General features: G+C 41.0%; 1 protein-coding gene across 1 annotated transcript; it reads right to left on the bottom strand.

The window, feature by feature from the left end:
- Positions 1–403: 403 nt before the first annotated feature.
- LOC110969400 (T-box transcription factor TBX3-like) lies at positions 404–3794 on the bottom strand. Its single transcript, XM_051951158.1, has 6 exons — positions 3235–3794; positions 2883–3150; positions 2566–2712; positions 2395–2475; positions 963–1068; positions 404–837 (listed from the first exon to the last, which is right to left on the bottom strand). The coding sequence occupies exons 1-6, from the start codon at positions 3573–3575 to the stop codon at positions 404–406; spliced, it is 1377 nt and encodes a 458-aa protein (XP_051807118.1). The 5' UTR covers positions 3576–3794.
- Between the last annotated feature and the right edge of the window lie 9300 nt (positions 3795–13094).

The raw sequence follows: 13094 nt of genomic DNA, 5'->3' as shown, positions 1-13094 counted from the left end.
TGTGGAACTGAATGTTGATGAAAATGAACTCACTTTTCTTCCGAAATTTCAGGTTGCTCATGATGTTTAGTAAAAAGATGATTCATTCATTAGAGCAGCAACTTTTTTTGCGCTAAAACAGTAAATATTAGGAGTTGTGGTTATTTATAGGTTATTATTCTGTGATTTTACTGGTTCTGTCCACCGGAGATCACATTTTGCTGAACGTGTCCCTCAACTAGAATGAGTTTGAGTCCTCTGCTCTAAGGGAACAGCTGCTGGTAGAATATATACTTTATTAGTTTATACTTTAGAGTAATGTGATTTTTCTGAGCTATCCTCCAAGAACTACTTTTAAAAGAACTTTTAACTACTGGTCACAACATCTGAAGCTGACTCCATCAGTAAAGGTATTGAACATGTCCTACAAAGTGTTTCCTGTCCTGTTGTGTACCTGTACCAGCGCGTGCTGTTGGAGGCTGATGGGAAATGGAGTCCTGGCCGGCGCTGCCAACGTCATTGCTCTGTCCAGGCTGTACCAGGAGTTCAGCTGAGCAGACTGGAAAACACTGTTGGAGCTCCTGGGATCCTGCAGATGTCTGTTTTTTTCCGGAGAACAAACACAGCCGTGTGCAAAACTGCCGTGTAGTTTGCGGAGTTGTTCCTCGTCAGAGTGTCGTGTCGGGCAGCATCCAGCGCCGTCAGCTGTTTTACTGACGGCGGGGTTTTGTTCGGGCTCCATCCTCTCTGTGACGAGAACCTGGGGCTCCGTTTCTCTTTCATGGGGAGACTTCTGCTCCTCTTGTCCAACGTTCTCCTCAACATGCTCCTCTTTGTCACTGTCGCTTTCATGGGCATCTTCAAAAAGATACAAAAATAAAACAAGACAACGGCAAAAGGAGAAAGTTAGTTTAGGAATCACACGGCAGGCACTGTACTGACAGTGTGGATATTAAGGAAGTGAATGAAGTGTATTTTTGCACCTGAAGACTTGGAATTGTCTGAATATTGTGGAGACGAGTCTTTTACAGGTTGAGGTTTCACATCTGTCATCCTCATCTGTTTAGGCCTCGGCAATGAATGCTGTAGCTTCCTGATTAATGAAAAGAGGAGAAAACAATCAGTAACGACATTCTCTAAAGATCCCTAAGGGTTATTTTGTTTTGTTATATTTCAGTCTGAAAAAATGAACCAGCATTAAATTTATGCAACCATTGAATTTAATTAGGGGCTTTGATAAACTGCTAAAAGTAGATCAAACAAACTGAGACAGAGTAATGCAGTATCTAATCACTGGAAGGGACAAAAGAATGAATTTAATTTGACTTAATGAAAGCTGTAAAGCAGCCCTCTCCCTCATATTCTTAAGTTTAAACAACTATTTTATTGTGTGCTGCTGCTATTTTGGATTTATTCTGGAACTCATTCATGGAAAGAAAGGATTTGTCTTTCTTACTGACAAATGTTGAATGAAGTTTTGTTCTGAGCTGAAATCACTCCGTTTAAAACTAGTCTAATTAGCCTGAAGCTTTTTACAGCCACAGAGAATCTTATGTGTGAAGTTCAGGAGAGTCTCGTTGATCCGATATATCCCTCATCCTGCCAGAAGAGGAATATTAAGGAAAAGAATAGTTCCCTCATTTCTATGTGATATAAATCACAGCTTTATTCTGTTTATTCAACCAGATTCTGATGACAGGAAGACGACTGGCTTATGGAGAATCAATCTGCTTCTAATATGTCATTTTAAAAATACATTTGGGTCTTTAGAGTCTAGGACTAAATGCTCCTCTAGGTGAGTAAATACATCCAGGTTATTACTGAGACTGAGCACATGTTGGCAGGATTTTTGGGAATATTAGCAGCCAGTGAAAGCTTCTTAAACACGGTGGTTTTTTAATGATCTTTTTCAGTTTGTCTACTGGAAATAAATAAATGACTCACTTGGAATTAATTTCCAGCTCAGAATTATTTACTATTTAGAAATAATTAAAAGAGATTCATGATATTATGATAAATCCAAAGAATTTTGGAGTGTTGAGCTTTGATTTTTGAATCGGGACAAAATTATGGCTATGACTCTATGAAGAAATAAACATATTTACTGCTGATATTAAACATAATTTAGAGATCTTTGAGCATTTCCAGGTTTTACTCCACTACATTTGTGATAATAAGAATAAGAATAATACATCAAAATAATTGTGTCCTAATGAGGTATATGGTAGATTGTTTTTGTTTTACTACATTTGCATTTGTAGATAATAAAGATGAATGAATCACAGAATTAAATCAGGAATTAGTGTTCATAATAACTATTCTTATTTGAGTCTGCATGAGTTTTCAACTAAAAACTGCGTTCTATCACTTCTATCAGGACACTTTTTTTCTACGGAATTAGAATTAAACAATCACTTGCCTCTTTTCTCTTCTCCCGTTTCCTGTGTCTCGGAATCCTTTGGCGAAAGGATTGTTGTCTATTTTCAGTTGTGTGATCTGATAATTGGAACAAAGGTGACACATTCCTTAATGCCATGTCCTCATTATATCTACTATATGTTTAAATCCCGCAGCGTCATGACTTACCTTGTCGTTTTGGTAAGCTGTTACTGCGATAAACTCCGTCTCAGAGAACACATAGGTCCTAAAGGTGCTGTAAGGCAGCTTCAGGATGTCATTGGCCTTCACTATGTGAAACCTGGGTTGGTATTTGTGCATCGAGTTTAAGATTGTCTGAAAATAAAAGAACAACAAAGAAGTTATTTCAGATTGTGAGACATAATGAGAAAAAAACTCAGTTGTCTTGTTTTATGATCTAGTCATAAAATAACGCCTAATATAGAGATGATCAAAAGGCCTCACCATCAAACTGCGTATAAAAAGTGCTTGGATTAAAAACTTACAAATCCGTGTTTGTCAGATATGTTGTTGGTGAGTTTGAGTTTGTGGAAGTTGACCACTTTGGACATCCACTGCTCGCCCGTGGCCGGACTGTCCGGGTGGATGTACATGCGTTTGGGCATCTCCGGGTCCGCCTTCCCCGCCACCATCCAACGCGAGTTATGGAATTTATATCTGCAGTCATCAGCAGCTACGATGTCCAACAGGAGAATATATTTGGCTTTTCTGTCCATCCCGGTGCACCTGGCCTTGAGTGGAGGAAACATGCGCCTGCGGGAAGAAGCAGGGAGAAAGTCATAAAGGTGCGTTCTGGTGACTTTTATTTTTATTCATGCGTAATTTTGAGAAATTTACCTCCCGGATTTGGTGATGACCATTTCTGTGCCGCATTTGTGGAACTGTCTCCAAAGGTCGCTGGCTTCTAAATAAACTTTGGGGTCATCCTCTACGGCTTCCTCGTTGTCCAGAATTTCGGGAGGCCGACAAAATATCGCAGACTGCTCTAGTGGCGACGTGTGGATACTTGGCTCCGCGATGGCATCCAGACATGGCTCTGATCCTCTGGAGGACACGGCGATAGCTGGGAACAGAGAGGGTCCGACCAGCAGAGTCCCGTTCGGGGCCGCATCTCCAACTCTTGCTGAAAAAGTTTGTGGCTCCTCTCCGGGGACGCACAGCTTTGAGAAGCTGCGCATGGTCTCCAAAGGAAAAACGACTTTTACGCGCGACTCTGCTGGGGTTATGCTTGTATGTGCTGCCGAGCCCTTAAGAGTAAAAGTACCAGCATCTTTATAAAATCACTAAAAGGCATTAAATGTCACAGCTGTTACACGAGTTTTGCTTTTTCTTTGGGATGTTTGTCTTAGAAAAACCCTGCCCACAGTCCAGCGCGCTCTAATGCATCCCAGCCCGTTTCCAAGCTGATTTGCTCCTTGACACGTGTGGACTCAGTGTGACACCCAGCAGTGGGTGGGGTTTCCTTGATGTTGTACTTTATGCGGAGGAAAATGCTGCTTCAAGTTTTTTCACAGGCTGATGAAGCTTCTTGTGACATCTTGGGGTTGAAACGTTTCTTTTCCAACTACAAAACCCAACACCAAATCATCCTCTTTATTAAGCGCACAGATCGCTAACTTGGGTTTTGTGTCTGGTTTGTATCAAGATTTGTCTTAAAATATGATAGAACTATAATGTGTGCTGACCCATCAGAAGATGCTGAACACCCAGCAGCACCATCAGTGAAATCTGAGTTCAATTGAGAATTCTAACACAGACACAGTTTCTCTGACTTCCCACATCATTGCGGTGCCCTGTGGTTTGATGTGGTCTGTTCTCCCATGCAGCGCTGTGGGGACAGTGTGCAGGCCTCACCCTCTGAGGAGAAGCAGCCCTCTGCCAGCGATTGTCCCGGCTGGATTAGACTCTGGGTTTGGTTACAGGCTTTTTATTGCTCAATAGTCCATGACAGCGGAGGAACGTCCCAGGGCAAACTTTCCGTGAGTGAGGGCAGCAGGTTCAGGATACATGTGTGCCTCCTGTGATGCACAGCGCTACAGGGGCTGTAGAGCATGTCAGCATGAGGAGGTGGTGCTCGTCATGAAGACACATCAGACCATAAAGCCTGAAAATGGACTGTGCTGTCTTCATAAAACAGAACAATCGATTCCTAAAATCAAATTTCCTGAAGGCTAACGCTTTGCTGCGTTTGCTCGTTCAGTCAAACAGACTTGGAATTATTGTGACATGATTCATCTCGCATTTCAAAACCTTTTATTTGTGTTTTTAAAATCATTTAGAAACATTATTTTATTCAGGAATTTTCTGCCCCGTCCCACTGTCTTTAAAACTTCATTTGATCATAGGTGTCATATGTACTGATAAAAGCTGTTGGAGGCGACTGAGAGCTCAGAGAGGAATGTGGAATATCAACTAAGATGACACATTTCACTCACTGAACTATTTTACATCTATTTTGCACACAACATTACATTACAATCAATGTGCTAAACAACCTTATGGTGAAAATGTTGCATTGTAGTTGTCAAGGAAACAATTTAAGGTGTGGTTAGGTTTAGGCAGCCAAAACATTTGGTTAAGTTTAGAGAGAGTCAGTACAAGGTTGTGTGGTCGTCCCAGGATTAGGGTTAGAACTGGTGTGAGGGTTATGAAATTTTCTCGATGACTTTTTTCATTTCAGTCTGACACCTAAAGAGGTTTGGAAGGAAGAGTCAAAGTCAATACAGACTCTAAGACTCTGGATCATCATTTTATGATTGAAGGTTTAGAGTAGTTTGAAATGATGCAGCAAGTCTTTGAGCTGAAGACGATTCAGGTTAGAATACGCTGTTTGTTTTAAAAAATCCTGGAGTTGATCAGGATTTCTTGAATGAAGGTTTGAGTTTGAAGTTAGGAGACTGCAGATGCTTAAACTGATACCATGTGCTGAAGAAAGTTCATGTCCCACAGATACTTCCTGTGTCTGCTGGAGAAACATTCATTTCTATTCCCTCACAAACACAAAGTACAGGCCACAGCTTTCATAGAGCATTTTAATCAGTTTTACTAAAACCTGATGTCAAGTTCTTCACAGAATTAATGTTAGTTAACTTATTTAGAGTCAGCTGATCTGCCACCTTCCTCAGTGGTCATTCTATGATCATCCATCATCTACACACGGCTTAATCCTCATCAGGGTCATGGGGGGTGGAGTTTATCCCAGCTGACTGAAGGTAAAAGCAGGGTTCACCTGGGCAGGTAACAGTCTATCACAGGGTTACACATAGAGACAAACAATCACACTCACATTCACACCTACAGACAGTTCAGAATGTTGGTGATGACTGAGATGAGCTGATATGGTGTGGGGGGAAAAGCTCAGTCAGAGATCAGCAGCAGCTTTACTGGCTGGCAGACCCTCTATAGGAAAAGGAGAAGACAGGAAAAGGAGGCAGAAGTAAAGGGAGGGTGGAGCATGAGAAGAAAGAGCGAATAAGAGGGCAGGGCAGAGCGGTGTAATATAGACGTACTACAGGAAGGGGAGTGATGGAGGTGTGGTCCTGCTCCTGAACCTCACCTTGTGTCATACACAAATGCACAGAAAGCTGCCTTATGGGATGTAAAATACATGATAATGCACTCAGAAACAAAAGTCTAAATCTAAGCTAATAGCAGCTTACAAAACACAACTAAGAGCCTAGCTTACTTAAGTCCCTAAACATTTAAAATGAAGTCCATGTGTGATGATGATCTAACTGTTACTTCACCAACAGTAAAATAAAAGGAGTCTGACACACCAAAGCGAAAGAAAAAGATGTTTTGTGCAGCAAACCTGTCTTTTGTGGGGTCTTTCTTGTGATGTTTCTGAACCGGTTCTTACAATGAAATTACTCATTCAGACATGAGGTTTACATGGAGGAAGGACGGAGACTTCCTGTCTGAGTGAAGATTAGGAAGATTTGACAGATTCATAGTCACGATTATTGTGCTTGTACGTGTTGTGTAATGTTTTAGTCAGACTGCAGCTCACACTTGGTGTTGGAGGATTTTTTAAATGACTCACTCAAAAAAAGCAATAATGTGAAAAATCCATCTTAACCTTCTGAACCACTATATACATTTTTTTTATTATTATTTCAAAAATTCCACTATTTGTATTTATCGGGAACAGAAAATGTAAAAACAGAAAGAACCACAGAATTTTCTACTTTTTGACAGTCTTTGAACTAATCAGGTGTGATGCATGGCTCCTTCAAATGAACCAGATTAAAGCTCAGAGCAGATATTTCATCACAATCACTTTGTTCCATAAAAACCGCAGTGAGTGAAATCAAGCAGTCATCAACTGAGATGCAGTGTTTGACTCATTTTGATCAATAAAAAATGCAGCATGAGTTTAAGGATTCAAGTCAAAGCATTTCTGCAATGAAACTTTGTTGGCACTTCCAAAAACAAAAACAAAAACAACATGGTATAACAAAGCAATGAATTCAATTTGTGCAAAAATAAATTAAGAAACTCCTCTTTGTGTCTTTTTTTGACTGTGTGATAAAGCACAGACCAAATTTCATGTAAGATTTCTCGTTGTTTCCTTTATATTTCAGTAGAATGAGGCCACAGTGAGAAAAGATGTGTCAGAAGCTAAAACACTGAAAAACTGTTCAGGGTTCAGAGCATTAAATTCAAAGTGTTAGCCTTCACATCACAGTGAGGATCATGTTTGGGGTCTACTACCAGCCCCATAACTCAGCCTTCACCCCCACACTGTCTGACACTGTTATCCATCTTTTGGCATGAATCACAGATCATTCATGCTGAGCTTTTTAAAACAGAAAATGAATGTAATCATAGATACATTAACAGGAATATTAACGACTTGCAACAATGAAATGAGTTCAGTTTCCTCTGACAGTCTCAGAGTTGCATCCAGTGGTTTAAGACCAGTGTCAACCCCTGTCAGCTTATTTATAGCTTCTTACTGCTTTCAAATTGTGGCCTTTGGTTAAACAATGGTAAAGGGTAACAGAATTCTTTTTCTAAAGGCAACACACTGGGGTTTGTATTACAGCAAAGACTTCACTGTGAAATCAGGAAATGCCTCACACTGGACCTTTTGTTACAGCTTCCCAACAGCTCTCTGATCAGATGCCTAAGTAAGCACACGTCTTATTCCGAGGTCATTGAAGATATGCGGCGGGTGGCAGAGCTGTGAACGACTCAATCTTTTTCTGGCAGAGGAGCAGGGGAAAACCCTGCCTGTCCATCAGCCAGCTTCAAAGAGCCAGGCGGTAATCTGAAACAGGCCAGAGAATGATGGCAAACAAGACGCCTGGCTGTTATTTGTGGGTTTGGCCCACGAGCTGCGTGTGAAACCTGTCACTGAGGATAAACCCACAGATCTCCACTGGGTTACTGCCCAGTAACACACTCTGCCCAGTAAAACCTCCACAGTACAGGATGGATCCTTCTGGGTGTCTGTGAGGGAGGAGCAGCTTGGTTAGCTGGAAAGGAAGGTCCATCAGACAGAGCTTAGAAAAAGTCCTGGAATGGTAAAAATCTTCAGTTAAAGTGTTATGAAACACATTTTATTCTACCAAACCCTACATTACCCACAATGCAATGCGACTGATGACGGTTTGGTTGGGGATTTGGGTGTAAAGGTTGGGTGAGGTGTCTAGCTTCTACAAAGGTCAGATCAGCTCACGTCTTCCATACTTGAACCTCTGAGATGTTTTCTGCTGACACTGACTCAGGCAACATCACGTGAAGACATTCATCATTTCCCTCTGGATGCACTAAACTCCCCAAAACCTGGAATGAGTTGAGCTCACGTTAAACATCTGCTGATTGTCAGGTGCATCTGAAAAGCAAGGAATGCTGTATGTGCTGTCAACAAGAAGCCTTACAGACCTAACACTCTCTATGAGAACTTCCTCAGGAAACAGCATCAGACTGCAGCCCCCCAACATATTACATTTCATTTAACAGGGAGACACTTCAACCTCAGTCAAAAATATGGCCGTCACGGTGGTACTAGAGGTAGAACAATCTGTGGAACATCAAATGTATCAGAATGGCAGAACCTGGGGATGGATCAGACGTGAACTAACCGTGATGTCACCTGTTGGTTTCAACACCGAGAAAATGAAGCCCGGATTTTGCTACTTCCTGGTCGCCGTTTTGGATTTTTTGGAGCCAGTGACGTAAAAAGCGTCATCAAACAGACTGGACCGGAGAGCAACGAGGGGCAGGACCAGTCTATGGGACTGTCAATCAAGTATAGCCACGCCCCCTGGCTCCGCCAACTTTAACGATTTATTTAAAATTCAGTATTGATTTATTTTAAGATCGGCCACCTGATCTCTCATTTTGACCATGAAAACTAACGGGAAAAAAATCCTGAGCTGTAGAACATCAGTCTATCAAATTTTATTTTTTCCAAAAATGAATTGGGGTCTATGGAGAAAAAGCTTCTTGGAGCCAACCCTAGCGGACGGCGTGATATTGCAAGTTTTTGACACTTCCGGGTTGGCTTCAATTTTGGAGCCAGATGCTATGTCCACTTTATATACAGTCTATGGGATGGATATCTGTTCAGGCTTTGTCCATGAAATAGACGTGGAGATATGAACACATTTTAATCTTGACCTGCTGGTAGAGTTGGAAGAAGAAGTCAAATTATCAACAACATGACTGGGGACCATTTATATATGTGGAGTATTTCATGGCAATCTATCCCATAGTAGGTGGACATGTCTAAATCTGGCCTGATTGATCGATATGACCATCTCTAGAGCACAGCTCATCAGAAAACATCAGCAAAAAGCAACATCCAGCACCCAACTTAACTGTCAAAAGAACTGAGGCATGTATGCAAATACCCAAAGTAATAGTTAAAGTTTAAAATCCCCTCGTTTACTTAAACTTCAGCTTAACAAAGCAATGCTGTCTGGGGAATATAAATGAAAGAATTCTGTACTGAATGGGTTTTAACTTTCAGTTCTCAAATGCTAAGTTAAAGTTCAGATCTACTTTGGAATATACAGCACTGTGCAGAAACTAAATTCAGATTTCTACACACAATAACACCATCTGCAGGCGTAGGTTGGTCCCAGATTCACTGTGCAGGAGGACAATGAGCCCAAACATCCAGCCAGAGTCCTAAACAATTCTGTTCAGCCTGGAGAGGAACAAGGAGCCCTGCAGCAGATGCTGTGGAACCACAGAGAGCTCTGTTGCTTCACCTCCTACTATGGAGTCAGACACTGCGGCAGAATGAATCCACAGAGGGACAGTAGAAGGTTCTCCCAGATGCTTGGAACACCTACCTGCCATGAACACAGAGCAGAACGTTCAAAGACAGGGAGTCCTCACAGGAAATGCTGATTTGATTTAGTTTTCTTTCTGCTTACTCCACTTTATATCATGTTATTCAATGAATAAACCACAGAATTCTTATTAAAAGCTCCCTGACCTAACTGTTAGTGCCTGAACTCATGAGGATGTTTGTTTCCATCACTTAGACTGAAGACTCATTAAGTATTACACATTAGAGGGTGCACAGTGTTTAGTGGTTAGGACTGTCGCCTCACAGCTAGAAGATCCCCGGTCCCTGTACATGTGTGGCTTTTCTCCCTCAGTCCACTAACATGCTGAGGTTAACAGTGATTCTAAACTGTCTGTAGGTATGAATGTGAGTGTGACTGTTTGTCTCTGTGTGTAGCCCTGTATGGGACATGGAGTTTTGGGTAGCTGTGGACAAGTGAGTAAACACTGAGAGTTATCCAACATGAGGTCAAAAAATGAAAAGAAATCTTGCAGACTACAGAAGATAGCGGGAGTGTCTGGGCCACAATGAGCTGTGTTTTGTGGAAACTGTGAAGCTAGCCGTTTGGACAAGAGACAGACGGACATGGACCTAGTTCTAATCTCCACTCACTGCTTCAGTCATGTTCCCACTGAGTGCATGAGGGCTTCAGGTGGTCTGATTTTGGCTGCTTGTGTTTTCTCTAAAATATTTTTAACAATAGTGCAAATATCGGATGTATATCTGCTCCCTGTCATCTGTAGGAATATAAAGTCAGTTCTTTCCAGATCACAAAACAAATGAAAATGCGTCAGTAGTTCCTGTCTGCCAGTTGTTAAATGTATAGTCACAATAAGGATGAGTGAGGACACAGGCTGATTTAAAGACCCCTTTGGTATTTTTTGTTCGTTTGTTTTTCAATAATGCAGATAGTGGAAGTGAAGGGAACTAACTAAGGATATGAATTGGATTCAAGGGTTGGCTTGTTGAGTCCATCGGTATTTATTTTAAGTGATCAGACCACTTTGAGTGTACCGAGATAAGTGGCAGTAAGAGTGCAAATACGTGTTTATTTTAATGACAGAGGATGTGGAAATAATACATCAGAAGTTTGTTGTGAACTCGTCAGACTGTTCGTTAATCACAAAATGACTCTGGCTACTTCACCCCAAATAGACATTAAAAAGATGAAACACACACGGACTAAATTTAGCAAATATTTCTATCAGCAAACAAAACTCCAAATTCACGAGGAAGTCAGAGACACTGCACTAAGGTAGGTTGGCTTTCAGTTAGCCAAAGTAAGCTGAGCACTAAGCATTGCTTAGTTACTGCCTTTTTGATGAAAATATTGTATTTTAAGCCAGAACATCTCTGTTCACGACGACCTGATGGTTTCCTGATAACTTTATGTCCTCTAACTGGAATCATCTCCACAGGCCAGAGTCAGTGGAAGTCTTCCAACCCTCTCTGGCCACGCTGTCTCCCCTAACACCTCTCCTGTTTGGACAGTTGAACGTTGATGAATGGCCTGACGGTAACAGGCTGGTGCGAGTGAACATTTTTGGGTTTTGGAGGTGGGAGGAATGCAGTTTAACAGCAGAGCGGAGGTGCTAAAAGAGACGAGCCTGAGCTGATATCAAACGCACGGCGGCTGCATGTCTGGAGGTGTGAAGAGGAGCCATGAGAAAGTCAAAGTTGAAGCGTTTCATTCCTTTTGTGTCCTATTCAGCCAACGAAAGGACGCAGTTTTCTCTTGCAGTGGACCTTTTAAGTGTGACTTTCTTAAAGGACTGCATAAATAGCTCTGCTGTAATAAATGGTATTATTACAAGAATGCATTCTGGAAATGGAGACGAGAGATAAATCAACAAAACACAGATAGTACATTTCAGGAGAAAATCATTGGAGAGAAGTTGAGTTATTTTTAATTTTGGTCCAATAGTGCTGTCATAGACTGACCAGTATAAATATCTTAGTTTGACACTGGATGAACACATTTAAGGAAGCCGTTAATGTTTTAGCTCTGGGATCTGGACTGAACAAAGTTAAGCATTATGGTAATCTAAGAGTCCATACTTCTACACAACCATATAATCCATGTGTCTGTCCGGCCTCTGACTATGCTTCTGGTGTTTGGGGAATACACAGGTTGTAATCCAGAGTTTCATAGAGTGATTTGATCATTCTTGGGAGTCCATAAATGTACTTCAGTTTTAACCATTAGTGGAGATATGGGATGGAAACCTCCAAACATCAGATAGAAATGCGAAGTGGTTCGCCGTTGGAATAGACTGGGGAAGATGTCCAATCAGAGAATCACTGAAAAGATATTTAACTGGGGCATCTCCAATGGTCACACCCAGGCTAATGAGCTAACATCTTCATTTCATTTGAACAACTCATCGTTTATTTTTCTTATTAGGTTATTCTGTGATATTCAGGAGATGAGGAGGAATATGTCCCTAAGGTTTAGAGAAAAATGGTCCGTTTATATTTGGTATAAACCAAATATAACGAACTTTTTGCCTTATAAAGGACAGATACAGTTTGGAACCTGATGTGAAGTAGAAATATAAAAAAATACCACAGAAATCCCTGAGTGCTCAGTTACACTCAGGAACCATCAGCTTTAGAGACTGGGAGGTTTAAAGCTGCTCAAGAGGACAGACTCTGTTTGCTGTTTGATTTAGGTGAAGGTGAGAATGAGGTTTTATTTAATGTTTTACTGTCCTGTAGACGAATATATCAGGGAGGGATTCTTCAGGAAAACACCCTCTCTATGTTGATTTCTTTAGGTTGGATGACCATGAAAAATTACAGTTATGTTTTAGAAGAGGAACATTTTCCATGCAGTTTTTTTTTTTTTTTTTGCCAGGTCTGCGATTAAAGGGAACATATTTAGTTTGAGAACTGAAAATTGAGCAGCAGAATGATGTGTCCTGTGGATGTATTGATGCTGGTATATTGGTGTCTCGTAAACCCATTAGAGTTCTGCACGCTTGTGTGCACGACACAAAAATAAAGAAATCAATCAAATCATAGTCCCTTCATGCTTATATACTTCATCTCCAGTTTTAGTAATAAAGAATTAGATAATTAAAGATTCGTTGTATGACTAATCATAGGAGTATATCTAGATCATTGATGTGTTGTTCTACTCTCAGAAATATACTGACAGTCAATAGAAACTTTGAGGTATAAATGTACGCAGAATTCTACTTGTAGGGGGGTTGTAATTATTCATTGTGGATTTACTGATGATCTAGTGCCCTGGTAGTTGAGATAATGATGAGTTGTCATTTTGTCATGATTCATTGCACATGGGTTGGTCACTTTGCAAACGTGAACCAAATACACACCAAGCAATACTCAATGAGTATCTGCACAATGTGAGAATGGGTTTGAAGGC

Source organism: Acanthochromis polyacanthus, chromosome 7 (genome assembly GCF_021347895.1).
Source record: "Acanthochromis polyacanthus isolate Apoly-LR-REF ecotype Palm Island chromosome 7, KAUST_Apoly_ChrSc, whole genome shotgun sequence".
Classification (NCBI taxonomy): Eukaryota; Metazoa; Chordata; class Actinopteri; family Pomacentridae; genus Acanthochromis; species Acanthochromis polyacanthus.
The sequence above is the reverse complement of the archived record's forward strand: the minus strand, read 5'-3'. Positions and strand labels throughout refer to the sequence as shown.